The sequence below is a fragment of the Myxocyprinus asiaticus genome, chromosome 24 (assembly GCF_019703515.2).
Source record: "Myxocyprinus asiaticus isolate MX2 ecotype Aquarium Trade chromosome 24, UBuf_Myxa_2, whole genome shotgun sequence".
NCBI lineage: Eukaryota > Metazoa > Chordata > Actinopteri > Cypriniformes > Catostomidae > Myxocyprinus > Myxocyprinus asiaticus.
Window position 1 is genome coordinate 33155581 of NC_059367.1, and position 21856 is coordinate 33177436.

Here is a 21856-nt window from a genome sequence, read left to right on the forward strand (position 1 = left end):
AGCAGTATCATATAGTACATGCACAAGTGCTGTTGTACTAAAGATCAGCTTAGCTGTAGTCTAGCCATAGTCAGTTAAAATAGAGTAGCTTACTGGATGTTGTAGACACATAATAGCCAGTTATTTTGTTACATTTTGCCACACCACATAAATTGCTCAAAAAAAAAAAAAAAGGATCTTGGATCAAATATAAACTCACAGTGTTTGAATATACTGTGTTAATCATATTAGTTACTTTTATTTTTCACAATATCACAATTAATGGGGGATGTTCCCATTTTTGCTGTGTTCCTCGGGCTTAAGCTACCATGAAAAACTGGACATTTATAATGAAATTCTCAAGGTGTTTATTCATTTTTTCTTTCTCTGATCAAAATGTTTTAAAGGGGTCATGAAAATGCTCTATTTTTATAGTTTTATCATCATCCTGAGGTCCACTGATAATGTTAGTAAAGTTTTTTTGCACAAAACAATAATAAATAATAAATAATTTAGTAATATATTATCATTTTCCACCCTGTCTCTGAAACGCTTGGTTTTGGCCTAAGCATCTAATTTAAACTTCAACGTAAACGGCCACTGTTATAATTGGCTAACTTCGTACTGCGCCTCAAATACAGCCATATTTGAAACTCATTCAGTAGAGAATGAACAAGCTCCACAACATAATAAAACTACATTTCAGGGTTTACACATAACGCACACCCAATATATTACATCCGAATATAACTGCTCATCTTAAGCACAACTGTTAACTATCAAGCAGTCATGACATTTGAAATATTCATAAATTAAACTGTTTACTTACGGTTTTGCGATTGGGTCCAAGTGTTTTTTGCAAAGCTTGAATCATTTTATCACTTGTTCACAAGCAATCCACATTGATATGAGCCGAAAAAACATGCAATCCACACTGAAATACCCTGAAGACATATCCACATGATGCACATACATAGCCCAAAGCACAGTGTAGGAATTTTGGTAGTATAAATGTACACGGGATAGGTTAAAATGCCCATGTACCCCCACCATTATATGTAAGGAAATGTAGTATGTGTGAGCTAAAAATTAAATGAAACTGTCCTTATCCTACATTATTATGTACATTATCAGATAGTTATTGTCTAGATGAAGCGAGGTCTTCTGCAAGAAGGACTCGTGACTCCTGTTGGGTGTTTGGATCGTAGAGCAGAGAGTGAGACTTTGTTGCCCGAGGTCTGTACATCTTACAACATTCATGAATTCCTTTCAGATGCTGTTTGCGGAATAATGAGAATCTCATGAAGATCTCATGACTAATTATCGTCCAGAATAAAGAGTCATCGAATTGGCGTCGTTTTGTTCATTGTAATTCAAGACAGGGTGTGTTCTGAGTCTTTCAGTTCCAGGGAATGTGACCTCTGCACTTAGGGGCCTCTTTGCAGAGAAGTTCTTAATAGCAGTGTCAGGCCAGAACCATTGAATGTGGAGGCATTTCTTCAGAAGCATGAAGTTCTCAAGTCATGCGCTATCTAGACAAGTCTCTTTTGTTCGTTTATTGGCCATATGTGAGCGTCAGCTAGGCTTCTTGACGTCAGGGTTTCAAGTCATATGGCTGAAATTCTTCTGCATCTAATATTCTCCAACAGTGTGAACTAGATGCACACACATCCAGTTTCCAGTATCATCCTGCACTGAAATGCACATTGCCGGAAACGCATCAAAAAGTCCATGTAGTGAATGTTTACATACACCAACAATTGAAAATAGCGTAGATGAGGGTGAGAATGCATCCATGAAGCGTTTGTTAAAACAACAAGCGGCAGCAGCTGAATGAAACAGAATAGGGTCTCCTTTTCAGAGTTGTAACTTGACACTGCGTCTTTTAAAAGCAGCCCGAGATACATTACAACAGTCCAAGACATCTGTCTAGTACATGTTTATATACAAAAATAATTCAAAATAGTCCAGATGGGTCCCATTTGGTGTTCAGGAATGGTTAGTAGGCAACACTAGGCCTGTGTCAGGTAAGAGGATGACTCGGAGAGCTGGAGTAAACCCAAATGCTGGGGCTTTAATGAAGACAGATCACGGATAAAAAAAAAACAATGATAACGACTTAATGACAGGATTAGAATGTGGGAGAACTAGAATGAATGATAGCTGGTGCTGAAGAGGCCAATGTGGGCTTGACAGTACCCCCACCCCCCCCACGGGCCACTCCAGAGACACGGAACACCCGTCGTCAAGGTCGACCCCGTCCACAAGGAGCAGGATGGTCCGGATGGTCACGATGAAAGGTGGTAAGGAGAGTATGATTGAGGATATCGTTTTGGGGGAACCCATGACCGCTCTTCCCGACAGTAACCCTCCCAGTTGACGAGGCACTCCAACCTCCCTCTTCAACCCAGGGAATCCACAGTGGTCTGGACGATGTAGGCCGGACTGTCCTCCAGGAGCAGCGGTGGAGGTGGATCAAAAAATACGTTGGCCCCTCTCAGAAGCTCAAGCGCTGTGGGAACGAGTGGTAGGGGATATTGAATTTGACGGTGATGTCATTTAATGCACGGTAGTCTATACAGGGCCACAGACCCCTGTCTTTTTTGGCCACAAAGAAGAAACTGGATTCCACAGTAGAAGTGGATGGACGAATGTAACCCTGGTGAAGTGCCTCGATGTACTCTTCCATTGCCTGCTGCTCTGGAATTGAGAGAGGGTACACCCATCCACGGGGAAGAGGAGCGCTGGATAGTAGCTCAATGGCACAATCCCAGTATCGATGAGGTTGTAGTTGGGAGCTCCACAATATAAACAGAGGTGGCACTCCTGTCTCCTCCTTTGCTCTGCCAGTGTCAGAAGAGTGGAGACAATTTGCATAGGTTCCTCTCCAGTGGGCTCGAATGAATGGTTGTGTGGTAGATGAAGTGGCTGGGAGTTGGAGCTAACAGGCAGATGCCCATCATGCTGGCATGATTGAAGCCGATGATCCACCCAAATGGAAAGCTGGATCAGCTGCTTGAGACCCACGGTGTGGTCAGTCCCGGCCTGCTGTAATTGTAGAGCCTTGTTCAACCCTTGGCAATAGTTGGTGATGAGCGCAGCCTCGTTGCAGCAGCTGGCAGCAGCAAGCGTGCAGAACTTGGTAGCATACTCAGAAACAGATTGATCACCTTGTCTTAATCGTGTCAGCTGCTTGCTAGCGTGGGAATCACTGGCTGGGTGCTTTAAGACTTCCCTGAAGTGAGCAGCGAAGGCATCAACTGACTGAGTGACAGGTCCTCCCTGCTTAGATAGTAGAGGCTCACTGCAAAGCTCATCCTGTCAGAAAGGAGATGATGTATGCTATCTTTGCATGCTCAGTAGGGAAACATTGAGGCTGTATCTCCAGCGCCAACAAACATTGCAGTAGGAATCCGATACATTCCTCTGCAGAGCAAGAATAGCTGGCCGGTGTAGCCAGGGAACAGGACTGATATGAAGAGGGAGGAAGAGGAAATGGAAGAGCGTGAGAGAAACCCGCAGAAGCACTTGAACCATTTGAATCATTGTTATCTCCCGTCATGGTGCCGGGACCACTGGTCAGGGGATTAGAGAAAGATGAAGCAGGAGGAGGATTTGGCGAAGCAGCAGGCAGTGCGTGCAATAAGGCAGCCAAGGAGCTCTGTAACTGCCTCAGAGTGTCCTCGAGGGATGATGGTGAATGAGTGGGGTTGTGTCCTGCTGGGTCCATGTTACCAGTCTAGTCTTCTGTAAGGTGAGAGGATGACTCAGAGAGCTGGAGTGAACCCAAATGCTGGAACTTGAATGAAGACCGAGCACAGATAAAAAACAATCCACAAAAGGTATGAATAACACAAAAGAATATAAGGTGTAATATAACTATATTAGAAAAGAACACTGGCAAGGAGAGAATATAAATAAACACTACAGGAATGAGTAGTGCAGTCTGTACAAGTCCAAGATGAGACTAAACACAGAGTTTTGAAACCTGAGGGTTTATATGGAGTCCTTGATTGTGATGGGATTGGAAGCAGGTGCGGATGATAATGACTTAATGACAGGATTAGAATGTGGGAGAACTAGAACAGATGATAGCTGGTGCTGAAGAGGCAGATGGGGGCATGACAGCCTGTCTGTCGTGCTCTCTCTCTGAGAGTATGAACTGAAGCACCAGCGCCAAGGGTGCAATGATTTTTAGTAGGCATTGATGTTGTTGCTGTTGAGGTGGTCATGAATTAATGGGCCCCCTACTGACATAGGGAAGTCATGGAATTAGAGAACGAGTCGTTTTTGCAGTTTGGTTTCAATAAATGGTTTTACTGCTTTGGGGATTAAGTTTTGAGTTCTGAAATTTACAGTATGTTTTTATAGTACAATGACCTCTTATATGTCAAAATACCAATTAAAATGTGATTCCTCATGACATGACCCCTTTAAACAAAACATGTTTTCTAACTTCATTTTTCCTCCTCTAATCCCTCTCCTCTATTTCTCTCAGATTCGTCAGAGCGAGCAGACAATGATCCTGACTTGAGGAACAGGTCTCACAGGTCAAAACCAAAGGTGAGCAATAACATTCCTGTAACATTCTGGCAGGCTGAAGACAGGAACAGACAGAGACAAAGTAGCTGAAGTGTGAACTCAAGTGCAGTTTTATTTACAGTGCTAATAAACAAAACAAACATAAACAACTTGGCTTGATTTGACTAGACAAAGAAACAGAGTTACAACCAACAATACTCAACAAGGGACTAATGCAAACAAGAGGGCTTAAATACACTGACAAGGGAAACACATGAAAAAGACAACCAATGACAAGACAAAACTAATAACAAGATAACAAGACTACTAAACAGGAACCAATAACAGAACAGAACTGTTAACAAGTTAACAAGACAATAAACCAATGAGAACAAGACACGTGAACATGAGGGACACAGGATATCACAAGACTAGACAAGGAAAACACAGAACTACAAATTAAAATCTCTAAACTCCTAGTGACCTCTGGTGGTCACTAGGGCAAAAGTCTCAGGTGTTACAATTACTGTGCAATGCTTTTACCCATGCTGTGCAGCACAGTAATAACTGGATCTGACTCTTACTCTTTTTGTTTCTGTCTTTGAAACACTTGGAGCAGGATGCTTCACGGTACTACAGTGTTGAACTGGAGAGGGGTCCCACAGGATTTGGCTTCAGTCTGAGAGGAGGAAGTGAATATAACATGGGCCTCTATGTGCTGGGACTGATGGAGGGAGGACCGGCCTCACGCAGTCACAAAATACAGGTGTGTGTGTGTTTTTCTGATGTAATTGCTGAAAAATATCCTGCTTTAGGGACATCCTCAAAGAAAAAGTTGTTTATTAAAGGGATAGTTCACCCAGAAAATAAAAATTATCTCATTATTTACTCACCCTCATGCCATCCCAGATGTGTATGTCTTTCTTTCTTCTGCGGAACACAAATGAAGATGTTTAGAAAATATCTCAGCTCTGTAGGTCCATACAATGGACTGGTGACCAGAACTTTGAAGGTCCTAAAAGCATATAAAGGCAGCATAAAAGTAATCCATAAGACTCCAGCGGTTAAATCTATGTCTTCAGAAGCGATATGATAGGTGGGGGTAAGAAAAGATCAATAAAAGTCTTCTTCTTTTGGTTTTGGCGATTTCAAATTTTTTGTGCATATCGCCACCTATTGAGAAGGGAGGATAATTTATAGTAAGAAAGGACTTTAATATTGATCTGTTTCTCACCCACACCTATCATATTGCTTCTGAAAATATGTTTATAAAACCTGCATGAATAATAATTAACAACAAATTAGCAAAATGCTGTTTAAAATAGTTTTACATGGAGTATAGCATGCGACAATGCAAGACATGTCAACTTCCTAAAAGTATTTCATGTCATCTACATGTACACAGTATGTAGACTTTATATAATATACTGTATTCAATTATTATTATTATGAAAACAGTAACATCAAACTCTGAATGAATAAAAATTGCTTTTAAAGATATTTTACTGGACACGATGCATTTGAGCGTTAACGACACTTACAGTATATCCTGTTATCTAATCTAAAACATATTGTATTTTATAAATGTTCTTATGTATTCTCTGTAAATATCATGTCTATAACACATTCATGCAGTGATTGTGAATGTTGTAGGTGAGTGATCAGTTGATGGAGATTGATGGGGACAGTACAACAGGAATGACTCACAGTCAGGCTGTGGAGCAAATCAGGACTGGAGGAAGCAGGATACACCTTGTGTTCAAAAGAGGCAATGGATACGTCCCTGATTACGGTAAGACTGCAGGTCAGAAGCCAGATGTAGCACCACAATTATACATCATCTAAAACATGGGATGATTGTTTTCAAATAGCTAATGCAGTCGCAGTACAGATTTCAAATCACAGAACATCCTTCCATACAAAAGCAATAAGCCAGTACCATGTAATATAGTTCAGTAGTCAAGGTAATTTGTTGATAAGTAGACTTAAAAATGTTATATATAGAAACCAGTTAGTTGATATGTGGTGAAAGATGTAAGTGTATTTGTGGCTTCAAACATAGTCATCAGAACTATACATTTATAATATCAATTTTATACAGAAACTATATCTGTCGGCAGTCATTATACATCAGTCTTTGGCTGCTTATGGAAATTTACTATATTGCTCTTTCTCTATTAGCTTACTAACAACTGTTCTCTGCTTTCTTATTTGAACTTTTCCTTTTTTTATTCTCTTTGGCTTCATATTTTTCAAATTCATTAAACTCCTTTCATTATTATCTTTTATTTAAAAATTGTTTACACTCATTTCAACTCATTTACTTTCAATTTTGGTTAATCTCATTTGGTTTGCCCTTCATCCTTTATTTTTATCTCTTTGATTTATTTGTTTTTAATCTTCCTTTGATCTTTTGTTAACTTTAATTCTTTTGTACCTTTTTCCATTTCACTTTCATCATCAACTCTTTCCTCTAAACTTCAATGAGGGAAACTTTTTCACCTCCCTTTACTCCTCTCCTCTCTCTTGTTTTCATTCTGTCGGCCTTCCCTCTCTCTCTCTTTCTCCTTCTCCTCCTTCAGTGGAGCTCTCCAGTCTCTCTCTCTGTATGACCAACTCCAAGCTGGGCGAACCGTGTTTCTATGTGATTGGAAGGACAGAAAATACGCGGTTGGTAGCTGTTCCTGTTAGTTCTCCATTTTACTGTTTCTCTACATCTCTCTCATATTTCTCTGTCGTCTGAACATCTTTGACTGTGTATGCCGGTCTCCCCTGTTATATGTTGATTACACACTGTTCCTCTTCAAGAGTCACTGTGATGTCAACTTTTTTGTAATGCAGTATGACAATGGGTTTAAAAAGAGGTTTGTTGGTAACTGCAGATGAAGCTAATTAAATTGCAGTCTAGTTTAATGAATTATTTATTTATTTTAATTATTTAATTATATTATTTTTAAGGCTTAGATTTTGCAGTTAAATTCTGCCACATAAAGACTGTGAATGACATTACTTCTGTTAAACATTTTTTAAGGTCATTTTACCAAGAAATTAAAGTTTAGCTACTGGATTGTCAAAGACTATTATTCTGACTATTCCAGCCAGTTTTAAAAGCATTTACTTAATTTTACAGCATTAAACATATTTGATTCGTCTCAAACATTAACATGTTACCTTTGAAAGCCCTAATTTTTGGTTATTTGATCTGTTCTAATTATGAAGATGAGCAGATTTGGATTTGGAATCTTTGTATGCCCCTTTAACTTTTTTTATTTAGAGTGATTTCATAGAATTAAGTGGTTCATCATTAGCATTTCAAACAGCTTCCTTTGCATTTCAAAGCTCCTTGGCTTTTAGTTTTAATGAGTCAGCCTAAGCTTTAAATGTGATGCACACAGCACATTCAAAATGACCTCAAAGTCCTCGATAAAGAGGATGACAAAAGATCTGAGTGAAACATTTATAGTACTTTATCCAAGAAAACTGGTTGAGATTGGTTGCTTATATCTGTACACCATAACTGGCTGGACAAAGAACAAATTTCTATTTTAGTTGGAAACTAACTACTTATTCTCCCACAAAAGTCTTGTCTTGTCTTCTGAAATCTGCAACAAAAGCACTTAAGTCTTAGTAACAATGTTATGAAATGCTTAAAAAAAACATTATGTTCCTTGAGGATAGTTTTTAATGTTATAAAAGTTTTTTGCACAAACAAAATGGCCAAATATTTGTAAAACATGATAATTTTCCATGCTCATTCTGACCCTCATTCAGCCTAAAACAGAGAAACACTCGGTTTTAGGCTGCTTTTCCTTTAAAACTTGAAAGTAAATGTCCACCGTTCTGATTAGCTAACATCATTGCATCGTAAAATATATTAGTATATTACTACATAATATTTTTAAATTCACTCTGCTTTCTTCACACATAATACAATTATTCAACTCAAACAAATATTCTTTATCTGTTTATGTATTGATTTAATAATCAGCAGTGATTTTAAGCCCAAACCCGAAATCGATCACTGTCTTTATCATTCCTTCTCCTAGCAAGTACTGTTGCAATAGGTTGTATTTTATGTTAGCATCGTAGGCAACATTCGTAACAGTGTTGTAACTGTAAACACACACAGTTTTAACAAGGCACGGCAGCCCCTCAGTACACTAGAGCAGACCGTTTATCAACTTTTCTTGATACAGAACAATCTGGAACAATGTTAAACACTGTAACAGTCTCCTCTTTGCAGCCTGAACTTGTTCAGAATGTTGAATCTTTGTGACACCTGCACTAAAAACAATCTAGACACAGCGCAACAAATGACATGCATTTTTGAGACTTGAAGTTCTTTTTAACTTGGCACAGTGTCTAAAAATGTGCCAGTCCTCTGCGAGATGCTGAAGAAACAGCGAGACGTGATGCAACAGTCAAAGAGATTCATCCAGCATATGTTTACATAGAAAAACATTGATGAGATTATGAACAGTGGAGATGCACGCAAAAACAGAGTGTGAGAGGCCTGTAACTCATCTATTCACGCGTGCTGTGAGTGAGAGCACAGAACAAGTTCGGTAAGCCTGTTCATTTTTTTCATTTATTAAAAACCCAAACCCAAAGTCCTACTTGAAAAACTGACCCGAACCCGGCCCGAAACCCTACAGGTTCTCGGGTCCCATTGGGACCAGGTTGGGTTGCAGACTTCTAATTAGCGATAAACAATGGCTTACTGTTTATTACAAACACACTGATAAATGAAAGATTAGAAATAAATGGTCTACTTACCAGCATTACTGAAGGGTGGAATACAGTTGGTACTGCCACATCTTTCAATAAAAGAAACATCTCACCTCGCAGCAGTAACTTGAGCCATTCTCTCATTAACAGTACACATCTGGGATGGCATGAGATTGAGTAAATGATGAAAGAATTTTCATTTTTGGGTGAACTATCCTTTTAAGGATGTTTAGGTTTTTTTTACTGGAAAATAATGCAAAATAATCATTAAGAAAACACATTTTTGTACTGTGTTGACCACATCTGTCAAGCTCCAAAAATTCATCAAACATTTTCTGTTTTTTACCCACTGAAAAATAACACCATATATGGTTTTCAAATGACATGCAGGTGAATAAATAATGATTTTTGCTCCTTTCCCTTTATCTCACCTCTATCTGTCTCTCTTCCACACACTTTTACTCTCAGACCGTGATTACATCACAGCCATCACCTCCTCACCCAAGGCCCTGCAGTCGCGTTTGGCTGCAGTAAGCCATCGTCGGGCCCAACAGGATGCCACATCCACCGTTCCAAAACCAGGGAAGACCAAGAGAGGATGGAGAGAAAAGAGGGAGTGTGAAAGTGACGGAGGAGACTGGGAGAGTTCTGACAGTCATGAGGACAGCAGTCAGAGCAGGGGGCAAAAGTCGAAATACAACTGGAGGAGTCGAGGGTCACAGAGCTTGCCCAGAAACACACTAAGAGGACATGGTGATGAAAATGAGGAGGCAAGGGTTGAAAGAGAAGGGAGAGGAAGGAGAAGCTGTAGAGAGAAGGGCGAGAACAAGGTGAGATGGAGCAAGAGCGAAAAGAGGGTGAGACAGGTGAGGAGTAAGAGTGATGGAGAGATGGGTAATGAGAAGAGCAAGAATACTCAACCAATCAATAACCAGAGACTTCCAGAGCCTAAAATGCAATGGGAGGAAGAGGAGGAGGGGGAGAGTGAAATAGAACAAGAATGGAAGAGAGGGAGAGAAAAAGAATGGGAGAGGGAGGAGAATAGATCACACACTCTAGAGAGCAACAGAGAGGAAGAAAGAAAAAATGAGAGCAAGGCAAATAAGGAAGCACTTGAGTGGGAGCTGAACCAAAAAACTGAAGCAGGGATTCCAGATGAATTAAAGAGAGATAGAGAACAAGAAAATGAGGTGGAAATGAGTCTCCATAAGTGTCAACCTTTTTCAGGCATACACGTCCTACCGACACATATTCGGCCTTGCCCACTTTGACCTAGCAAACCCATATCTGCCCCTTCCTCTGAGGGGCCAAAAGGGGACCCTGAATTCAATCAGTCACTGTTTGCTTTCCTCACGTCAGTGCCGTCTGACTATGCAGAGTCAAGAGCCAGTGTATCTGATGGTAGTATTTCTGCAGCCAGTATCTCTGGTCTCTCTGTATATTTAAATGAATGGCATAACTCAAAAAACAAACAAAAGGCCCTTGGGCCCCCATTTCCAGGCCCCTGGCTAAAACCCACCTCACACCATCTCAGTAGAGAGGTTGAAAGGACACAATTGTTAAGGAAAGTGATAGGAAGATGTAGAGGAACAGAAAATTTATTTATTAATTAGGGGTGTTTGCTAAGGCAATTATCACTATTAGTATTGCTAATACTTATGGTTAAGGATTTGAACAAACCCCTAAACCGAAGTATTATACTTCAGTGTTTAACCAATCTTGCCAAGAGGGATTCTAAGCAAAATTCTATTGGCTTTGAAGGAGGAAACCTAGACAAACCTAGGGATCAGAATATCATAGACACTTAGTGGTGGGCTGTTTTGACTTGAGCCAGGGGTGTGTTTCCCAAAAGCATCGTTAGCCAACTATGGTCGCAAATTCCATCGTTACCAACATAGTTCAATGATTTGGTGTTTCCTGCAACCATAGTTACAACAAACATTCACATAGGTTGCAAAGTTGTGTGGTTGGAACTACAGCTCTTTAGCTGTGGTTTGAAGCATAGTTCCTTGTTAGTTTGCTATGTGGATATCATTAGACTTCGCTGAGGCTACTATGTCTTTTATTACATATATATCTTTCATTCTGTCATGACTTTGATCATGTTTACATGAATTTAAGAATATGAATTATTCCTGGGTTTTGCAGAAAGCGGCATTCTGGAATGTCATGCAAACGCAAATGCAGCCGTTTAAGGGATTAAAGGTTGTTCAGAGAAAGTGCTTTAACACATGGTTTTGTTGGAGAACACGGCTTCTGTGTCCATGTTAAAGTTCTGTGTCCATTGTTCTGTGTCAGGTGTATGTGTAAATTAGCTTTTATCATTTGTTATTCTGGAAGTTATTACTCCACTCCTGCGTAATGCCATCCCAACAGCTCTATGTTGTTAACAGTGTTGGGTAGGTTACTTAAAAATGTAATCCACTACAAATGACTAATTATTTCTCTTAAATTGTAATCAGATTACATTACTAATTCCTTCAGTGAAACAGTAATCACATTATTAAGTACTTTCCTCTTAATTTACTTTCTAAAGTGGAGGCCTGGGTAGCTCAGTGAGTACTGACGCTGACTACCACACCTGGAGTCACGAGTTCGAATCCAGGGCATGCTGAGTGACTCCAGCCAGGTCTCCTAATCAACCAAATTGGCCCGGTTGCTAGGGAGGGTAGAGTCACATGGGGTAACCTCCTTGTGGTCGCTATAATGTGTGGTTCTCTCTCTCGGTGGGGTGCGTGGTGAGTTGTGCGTGGATGCTGTGGAGAATAGCGTGGGCCTCCACACGTGCTACGTCTCCGCGGTAACGCGCTCAACAAGCCACGTGATAAGATGTGCAAATTGACGGTCTCAGACGCGGAGGCAACTGAAATTCGTCCTCCGCCACCCGGATTGAGGCGAGTCACTATGCCACAATGAGGACTTAGAGCACATTGGGAATTGGGTATTCCAAATTGCAGAGAAAAGGGGAGAAAATAAATTTTAAATTTTAAATTACTTACTTTCTAAAACACTTTTCCACTCAACAAATTCAAAATAATTTCTATATTTCTTCCTTGTTCATTGTTACACACAAGTCATACCCTCAGCACCTCACATTTCTCCTTGGCAATGATTCGTTACGGGGCTACAATTCATGTATTCTACATACATAATATATTAGAAATAAGTATAACGCCATAACATACTTAAAAGTAATGAAATTAATTTAAAGTCAGTAACTGTAATCTGATTTAAAGAATTTAAAATATAAAGCATTACATTACTCTTTTTTCCAAAAAAGTAATTTGATTACAGTAACTAATTACTTTGTAATTGGATTACACCCAACACTGGTTGCTGAACCAATGTGGGTCGAACGATGGATGTGCAACATAGTTACTGTGGTTTCGGGAAACAGTTGTGACTAGCTAGTTAATTTCTCAAATGATGCATTGTACTATGGTGGTTAAGCAGTGAGTTACGTCGTTGTATGGGAAACGCACCCCAGAACAACCTAACAACTGCCTATCAATGCACTAAGAACCACTCAGAACATCATAGCAACCATATAGCAACACCCTGACAACCACCTACAACAACACTCTAGCAGCAGGTGGCACATTTTGCACAAACAAATATGTTCTTAGATTGTAATCTTGACCAACCGTTTTTTGAGATTTTGGTCTTTCTCAATTCAAGTAGATAGGAGCTGCACTGGCATGACTGGAAATAGCCTCCCAAGAGCGTTCCAAAGATGGCCGACAGTGGACTGAGTTGCTAGAAATACTTTGCTAGCACTCTTGTTTGTGAAAGCCTTAATGTTTTTATTTAAAATGCCAGTGTCATCTAATTACTCTTATTTGCATATATAATTTTATAAGTATTTTCTTATAGGAAGAAAACTCCATCCTAGTTAACATATTTTAAACATACAGCACATATGAACAGTTTTGAAAGCTCCCACTCCAATTTGCTTTCTCATGACTTCATCTCTCTCGTTCTCCTTGTTCTTCATTAAGCATGAATGCATTTGTCTTTTATTTCTGGGTCAGACTGTTTGTACAGTATGTTGACTTGGTTTGCTACAAACTAACATCTGAAGGGCCAAATATCCTCTTTATCTTTCACAGTGACTTGAGTCCAGCTCTTGTTTTAGTGCAGCTCCATATACAACAGGGAAAGACTGTGTGCTGTCGGATTACATTTCATTAGCTACAGAGCAAACATTGAATACTCGTATGCCGAAGCTTTACCCATGATTTCAAGTTTTAAAAGAGTGAAAAATGTGCAAAACCTGTTGTGCTTTTACCCTTTGAAAAATACCCTGATCTCTGCTAAACTGCCTGATTACTTAATGTAGCATTGTAAATTATTGTAAATGGTGTGTGTATATGTAAACTTATACTTTAAGGAGGCCATTTATTTGTCACCCTCCTGGGAAAACCTTCTAAACTGTTATTATTGTATGTTTGCTTTACTTTTTATGCATTTGTACATTGTACAAGAAATTATCTTTCTTTTTGTGTCCTTTGGGTCTCTGACATCTCAGGGAGCAACTATATAAACTGTAAACATTAAAACATCCTGAACAGGCCAGTGTTTAGAGTATGCCCCCTACATGACACCCTCAAAGTGACCCTTATTGTTGCCTTGATAACAGAAGACTCCTCCTGTCTACTGACCTTGGCCTCTGTGACCTCAGAAACCTAAAATTTAGAGCAGTCAAAAATGCCATGTAATAATATTTTCTTACATTTTCCTTTTGACATGGCTGTATGCCATAACACACTTCCTGCAACTATCAAATAGAGTATACATAAAACAGTAAATACCGTTGAACCACTGAGGAGTCTGTGGTACAGATCGAAATACAAAGATTAACTCTGCTGCAAAGAGAACATATGATATACCTGTATGTGAATTTCAGAAACAATAATTGTGACAACCTTAAAGGGATAGTTCACCCAAAAATAAAAATTCTGTCATCATTTACTCATCTTCAAACTTGTATGACCTTCTCTCTTACATGGAAAAGAAAAGGTGATTTTAGGAAGTATGTTAGCCTCAATCACCATTCACTTTCATTATGGAAAAGAGATGCAATGAAAGTAAATGGTGACTGAAGCATTCCGCCTAAACTTTCCTTTTGTATTCCATGGAAGAAAGAAAGTCATTGGGGGGTTTGGAACATCATGAGTATTAGTAAATTACTTTTTGGGAGAACTTTCCCTTTAAATGAGACTTCACCCTTTTTTAACCTCATATCAACATTCTAATGTGTCCAATATGAGTAATGAACAATAATTCATCGATTTCTAGAAAGGACAAGGACAAGCTTTATAAAACGGTCCTCTAGCTGCTCTTGACAGTTTTGACAACATCAACCAAAAGGACTACAACATTTGTACTGAAAAGTTGGAGTTTGCAAAATTGAATGGCACTGTGCCAAGCCTCAAAGCCTCTTTAGTTAAATGTACTCTTTAGTCAATCTCTTTGCTTTTATTGGCGAAAAGCTTGTCAGTAAAAGTGTGAGAGAGAGCTTGACTATAATGAGCCCTTGTTAACTGTAGCTTGATATACTGATGAATAATTAGCATGTAACCTAATATCTGTGCCTACTGTTTATCAATTAGTTTCTATTCATTTTGTTTTTGCTGAGTATTAAAATGTTATTTTTATTTCCAAATTTGCCATCAAACCATATTATCACCCAAATATTTCATTATGTGTATCATACTCTTTAGCAGAATCCATGTGCACATTTAAACTATGCATAAGATGTTCCCATTTTAAACCACAGCAGATAATTGGGACAGCATTATACCTGGCACACACCCAGCAGGTCTGGGATCAGTATGTTCAAGTCATTCCTGTGTAGGCGGTCCACACACTGGAATAGAATGAGAGCATCTTTAAACATGTCATAATGTTCAGAGGATGAGCCAATGCCACATAAGCTTTCACGAATGAGTCCTACGCCTCAATATTTATTACCTGTTCAATCTGAAGTGTCAGTTTCAGAGTTTGAGGTTGTCTTTATGTCCATACTAATGTCTATGGTCATATGTAATAATTGTAAATTGATATAAATATATTATTATAATGAAATATATACATATAATAGTATGTTTCTATTATGATTATATTGTTATAATCCATTGTAACCCAAATACAGTTAACATATTATATAAGAGTTGTAATAAACATACATGTATCTATCTAAAATGAATTGTGGTCTTGAGTGTTTATTGTGTGTGTGTGTGTGTGTGTGTGTGTGTGTGTGTGTGTGTGTGTGTGTTTGCAGTGCTCCAGATGTAATTTCTGCCCTGAGCAGTAGATGACAGCAAAAGCATATTAAACAGTACTTCATATCAAGAATATAACAAAAAGAATATGGCAACAACATTACTTGAAAACTGTTAGTATTTAAAATAAAGAAAGTAAAATATGATTTTCAAATGCACTGATAATAGATTTTAAAGTAATTTTAATGTTGATTAAAAAAAAATGAAGATCAACAAAGTTGCTGTTTTCAAAATTATATATATAAAAAAGTACAAGCATTTGACAGTTCTTCTGAAACCATAAAATAATTACACATAAATTGTGAAAATGTACTATTGCACTGTTATGAATTCTGTAATGCAAAGTATGACCAGCTCAGGGAGACTTCTCTTAAGCAAATAGCTTGGAGATGATTGACAGCTCAAATTTCACACAATTCCCTGATCACACATTACCTTTGTGTTCATGTTACATTGTAATTACATTGTAAGTACTACGTAATACAATTGAACAACACGGGCTTAATATGCAATTATTTTGTAGACCCTCATCCAATTACTTTGTTATTTTTCGCCTATACCTTCCCATAATAATTGCCATAGCAACCATAGATTCTGCCAAAGTACCATAGTTACAGCAATTAATGAGTCTACATCAAAGGTTTTGTTACTACAAAATTAAATTAAACAAAATGACGGAAATAGATCCCAAGATTAATTTATTATGGCAATAACTGTAGTGATTCTATTTCTGCCAAAAAAAAAAAAAAAAAAAAAAAAAAGGTCAACATTTTACATTTTGTTGTAGCTTATGTTTTTTGCATTTAAGTGTGTTTTCTTGACATGCATTTTACATGGACAGCAATGTAATGTTAAGCGTTGTCAAATATCTTTACTGAGCTGAGCTTTATTCGTTGTTGAAATGTCTTTCATATGTATTGACAAGATCCTGCGTGGGTTTATACTGTGGCGAGTGCAGGAAAGACTAGTTTATGCGTCTCTGGTTGGCAGTTGATACAGGATCTGTCAGGGGAGAAACGCGCTCACGAACCTGCGCGCATCCACGCGCTCATCTCTCAGACCACCACAGCGCGTGAACTGACAAGAGCCGTCGACTTTGGGAAATACAGAAGAGCGCGGAACTTTACACCTGGTTGTTCCATCTCGGAGATTTCCGTCTCAGAAAAGTCTGTGGTATGAGAGACAAGACAAGTTCTGTAAATCTTTAGCGAGGTTGTTAAACAAACTCGACAAATGCGAAGTGAAAATTAAAAGATACGCGCGGTCGTGCACAGATTTACGAAGAAAACAGCAGTGCGCTCGCGATGGATTGAAAGCCTCAACGCATGAAAACTCAAAATGGGTTGAAGAAAAGAAAACGACATCAAAGAGAGTTGTAAGTAGGGCTGTTTAAAAATGTGGCGCCATATATATTTATTTTATTTTAAAACAGATATTTTACCGACAGTCCATGGAAGAAGAAAAGTTTTATAGACTTTTAAATGTTATCATGACAAATTCTTCTCTTATGCTACTCTGAAAACTATGTTTACTGTCTTCAGATGCTGGGAACTACATCTGTGGTCATGTTAAGCAATTTGGTGACAGGCTTGAAGGATTTTCACTTTTCTCCGTGTCATCAGTTCAGTTTTTCTTCATCACTGAATAAAACCCTGTTCTTTTGAGTTGAGTTTCACAATATGTTGTCTGCCTCAAGCTATACATATCCTGAATCTAGTGGATTTCAGGGATTAGATTTGTATCTTTTTGCTGCTGTTCATTTCCACTGTGCTACCTCAGCATGTGGGAGTTGTGTGTAGCACAGCAAATCTCAAGATAGTGACTGGATTTTAATTACTGGGTTTGTTGAAACAGCAGAAAGGATGTCTCTACAAGTGACATTTCTTTTGACTGAAATATAAGCATTCATCACTTCTTTTCATGTCTTTACGTGGATGGATATTTTTTCTTCCTGGAAAAGCTGTAAGACGATGCTCAGAACTGGCCATGTCAGATTTTTTACATGTTTGACCTAATCTTACTTCGTTAACTTGAAGTATGAACTGCTGAGAAGATGTGTAGTCCTGACCTTTAAACTAATTTACTGAGAGCTGTGGGTACTGCCCATACCTTAGTACCCCATTCATCTCTTCAGAATTCAGGTCTGTATGTCTAAATGACATTAAAGTGCAGTTGATCAACTAAATATAACATTTGGTGCTATAAATAGTCTTTGCTGATGTTATTCAATTGCTAAGGCTCAATTTATAACATATAGGATTAAAGATAAACGGTTATATCAGGCTTCGACCTTCACCTTACAGTTGTTTTACCCCCCCACTGTACCTATCAGGCGGTGGGGGGGAAGAGTAAAGCCCAAATTATGGAGTCCAACCCAGACAGCCCGAGTCGGGCTGTGGAATACCTACTGGAGCTCAATAACATTATTGAGAACCAGGCCAAACTTTTAGAGTCGCAACGTAAACGCATCGAGGAGCTCCAAACACAGCTAGACCGTGTCAACCAGGAGAATCAGGACCTACGACAGGACAGGAGCCCAGGAACCGAGAACTCAACACAGAATCACAGCTACAACCAGAGCTCTAAGCCCGGCCAGCCATCATCGCTTCCAAACCACAATGTTGGAGGAGTCCATCAGAACAGCAACAGTACCATACCTTCATCAACGATGCCTGGTCCAGCTCGACGGACCCACGCGAGGTTGACCAGAGGCCTGTCTTGTGGGTCAGCTCCTGTTGAGAAAGAGAGGGGACGACTGGAGCGAAATGACAGCTCTGGGACCAACAACACGTCAACTCTACGGAAACAGTAAGTGCATCATTTCTTTAGTTTATCCTAATGATGAGGGTTGATCCAGAATGTTTTGGCCTTTTTTCATGGTTTTGGTTTTGTTGTTGTATGAGGACATTTTTGGCGGTTTTCATGCTTGATTCAATTGCTTGCCTGAACCTGAGTTCGTTTTTACCCCCTTCCTTTACAGGTCTTTTTCACATTGCATATTTCAACCTGGTCTCATAGAATCATGCTACTATTAGGGCTGTCGATTTAACACAGTGTGTTACTGTGATTTAGTGCAATTAATTATATGAAAAATAACGTATTAAATTACCACAATTAATCATGCCTCCGACTTGTACGTAAATTCTGTAATTAGGACTGTTCATAACATTGGAGCAATTGAGGCTTTATGTATCGCCTTGATGCAGTAGGGGGCAGTCAGCGCTCCAGCTGTACAGGCAACACGCCTCATCAAACCAATGAGAAATATGTGGAAATAAAAAAACAATAATTTCACCTTTAAAGCCACTTTTTGTATTGTCTAAACGCTTTACTTGTCTGTTGCAACAATATTATGTAATATAATGGAATTATCCGAATTATAATATTATTAGGCCTCTCTATGATATTTATAACTATTTTAAATATTCTAAATTATCTTTATTTGGGGGCCTTTCTCAGATTAATTGTGATTAATTCGATTCATTAATCGACATATCATGTAATTAATTTGATTAACTTTTGTAATCGATTGACAGCCTTAGTCACTATGCCTACATTTTTACAAAATATTGTTTAAGTGGTTTGTTCTATGTATCGCAACAGTTTCCTGGTGAAATATTCACTGGAGGCGCTACAATGACAATAACTTTAATTCACATTTACACAAATCACAAGTAAAACGGCATATTATCAATTCATAAACACTTAATTTTCACCCTGTTCCTCACACAATGATGTCTTGTGACATCTAAACACTTTTACTATAGCACATGACTTGTAAGGCGATACATTTTAATGTTCGAATTACATAACCAACTACATTTACAAGCTTGTTCGAGTGCGTTCAAATTGCGCTGTAACTCAACTTATGGAGCATTGCACTTGCAATGCAAAGGACTGGGGAACGAGTCCTGAAGTCGTCACATGACTCGAAAATGTCATAGAAGGACCACAAAATAAAAGCCCCAGCACGATTATGGAGAAATTCTTCTTCGTTCAGAGGTAAAAAGAAGTTCGAAACAGCTGAGCAACAGCATACTGTGCGTGGACATTCAGACACTGGCCATGCAGCGGGGGGCATTTAGAAGTACATTTTAATATTGGGACGCACTAGTCTGCATGTAGAATGAAACCAGTTAAAAACGCTGTTTTAACTACTCGATGATGATATTAGAAAATAACGTGTCATTTGTAATGCTTTGCATACATGACGCTACTGCGCTATATACATGGTCATAATATGTGCTGATTACACACTGTTCATTTAATTTATGATGACACTGATAATACTGCAAAAATGGGTGCATAAAAGAGTGTTAATGGGTAGAATACAGACCAAAAAAATTATGATAGGCATACTTTGCTATAAGCAGATGTGTGAATGGCTTTCGCTGCAGACACACAAGTAAAGCAACATATAAAACAAAAGAGTGAATGGGCACTTAAGAGTATTAATAGACTAATTAAACAAAAAAATCGTATGACATGTTCTTGGAAATTGTCTCTACGCAAATGATTATACAGATGTAGGTAAGTTTGCACCAGCTCGCTATTAACTCTGCACACTGGTGTGTTCATGTTGACTGATCTTAACTGACTGAACAATGTAACCAGAATTAGCTGTAGGCCTCAAAGTAGGAGGAGCTCCAGGTCACACATACCGATGACATGGACCAATGGCATTAAGAAGGTGTTTAGCAGCCGGTAAAGACTAATTTATACTTACTGGACGAACAGGCTTTGCTTAGTTCGCCTACAAATGATGACAAAATGCAGTGACTTTATTGTTCTGCCAAATTGTTCGTTTGGTGATATTTCTCCTGTTCACGTTCATCTCTGAAATTCTTGGCTCGTCGAAGAGCGTTGTTGATTGGTTAAAACTAATTATGGGTGTGGTTTCGACATGATAATTTGTATTTACAATCACGCATGCCAGCTGAGGAGTTGTTACCTAGGATACTGTCATTAAAATGGATAACTTTGAAGCCCGTATCTCGAGACAGCTTACCTGATGTGTTGTCCACCAGAGAGTTGACAGCCTTCCGTGAGGTCATCCTCAACAATGTAATTTTAAAACGATGTCACGCATAGTATAAATGCTGGCTTCGTTCGCTAGGGTGCTTTAGGTGGTCCAGGAGAAAAAAGTTTGGCTTCTTCCATAGTATAAATCAGGCATAAGAAGTTTTCTGGAAAGTTCATCCAGGTGAGCTGTTACGAACCACCGTAACTAACTTAAAAATCCCAGATTTTGTTCTAAATGACATCTCACCCATTCGTTCTTCGATTTTGTAAGAAGTAAGCAGGGGCCTTTGCATGGTTGCTTCAGCAAACCACGACAGAGCATTAACCATAAACCCTCATCTGTTTGGGAGAAAATGTAACTTACTTTTAGTGCCACACAGTGGAAATTTCACCTTGGAACTGGTAAGGAATCACGTAATATCATTTTGCAAAAATGTCCCCACAGTCACATAATTTTCATGAGATCAGGCTTTAGTGAAATATTGGACCCTTTGTTTTTACCACCAATATCTTACATGCACAAAACGGCTCTTGCGTCAGTCTGCCAGTGATGCTTTTCAAGATATGTGAAGAATGCAAGCTGCACTCCGAAAACAATTTCTACAGAGAAGCATACAAAGATGCAAATCATACATAGCTGTTTAATAGCTGTTTACTTTTGCGTGTGGATGGATTCCATTCAATACCTATTGCAACATGAGTTTACACGAATTGTCCTCCATATGAACTGGCTGTGGTTTGCTGGTGTGCACTTGAGTTTGGAAAATGGCGTTCACAACAACAAAACGAACCAGACTCTGATGTAGAATGGACTGGGGTTCACAGCAAAACCTTGAGTGTGGAAGTAAGAGTTGCATTCCATTGCACTGAATTACAAAGCCTGGTCAACTTGAGTGTTTGTGTGTAGATAAGCTAAGCTTGATTGTAGATAAGCAAAGCTTGATTGTTAGTTATTTGAGTTTCGCTTTATGGGTTTAGATGTGTTGTTTGTGTGTATGCATTTGGAAGGTGGAATTGTAAAACATTTTATAGACAAGTGAGGTCCACAATTTCTGATAAGGGGAAATGCTCTGTATTTTTTGTAAACACAAAACACTGCAAATTGTTAACTTGTAATTGACAGATTGTTTGAAATCTTTGGAGTTCATATAAAACACCCACGACTCACCTCGTTTTTTCCCCCTATTCTTTCTACTCCTCAGGCTCTAAGCTTCCTTATTTTCCCATATCTAAACAAGATGCAAACCCATGTGGTTTGTTGTTGGCTGGTGAAAGGTTAAGTATTCTGCAGATGTTTCTCTGCATTTTTATGTGATAGAGGC

General features: G+C 38.8%; 2 protein-coding genes across 5 annotated transcripts in view; both read left to right on the forward strand.

The window, feature by feature from the left end:
• The window catches only part of LOC127414634 (membrane-associated guanylate kinase, WW and PDZ domain-containing protein 3-like), a 171909-nt gene extending 156483 nt beyond the window's left edge, over window positions 1-15426 (forward strand). Inside the window, exons 14-17 of the mRNA XM_051652813.1 lie at window positions 4478-4542; window positions 5120-5266; window positions 6154-6292; window positions 9697-15426. Of these exons, the coding sequence (XP_051508773.1) occupies window positions 4478-4542; window positions 5120-5266; window positions 6154-6292; window positions 9697-10499 (1154 nt within the window). The 3' untranslated portion in view covers window positions 10500-15426. The remainder of the gene's footprint in view (window positions 1-4477; window positions 4543-5119; window positions 5267-6153; window positions 6293-9696) is intronic.
• A 1082-nt stretch (window positions 15427-16508) lies between these two features.
• The window catches only part of LOC127414631 (IQ motif and SEC7 domain-containing protein 1-like), a 120802-nt gene continuing 115454 nt past the window's right edge, over window positions 16509-21856 (forward strand). For all 4 annotated transcript variants that reach the window (XM_051652807.1, XM_051652808.1, XM_051652809.1 and 1 more), the window contains exons 1-2: window positions 16509-16887; window positions 17054-18320. In XM_051652807.1, coding sequence (XP_051508767.1) covers window positions 17875-18320 — 446 coding nt within the window. In that variant the 5' untranslated portion in view covers window positions 16509-16887; window positions 17054-17874. The remainder of the gene's footprint in view (window positions 16888-17053; window positions 18321-21856) is intronic.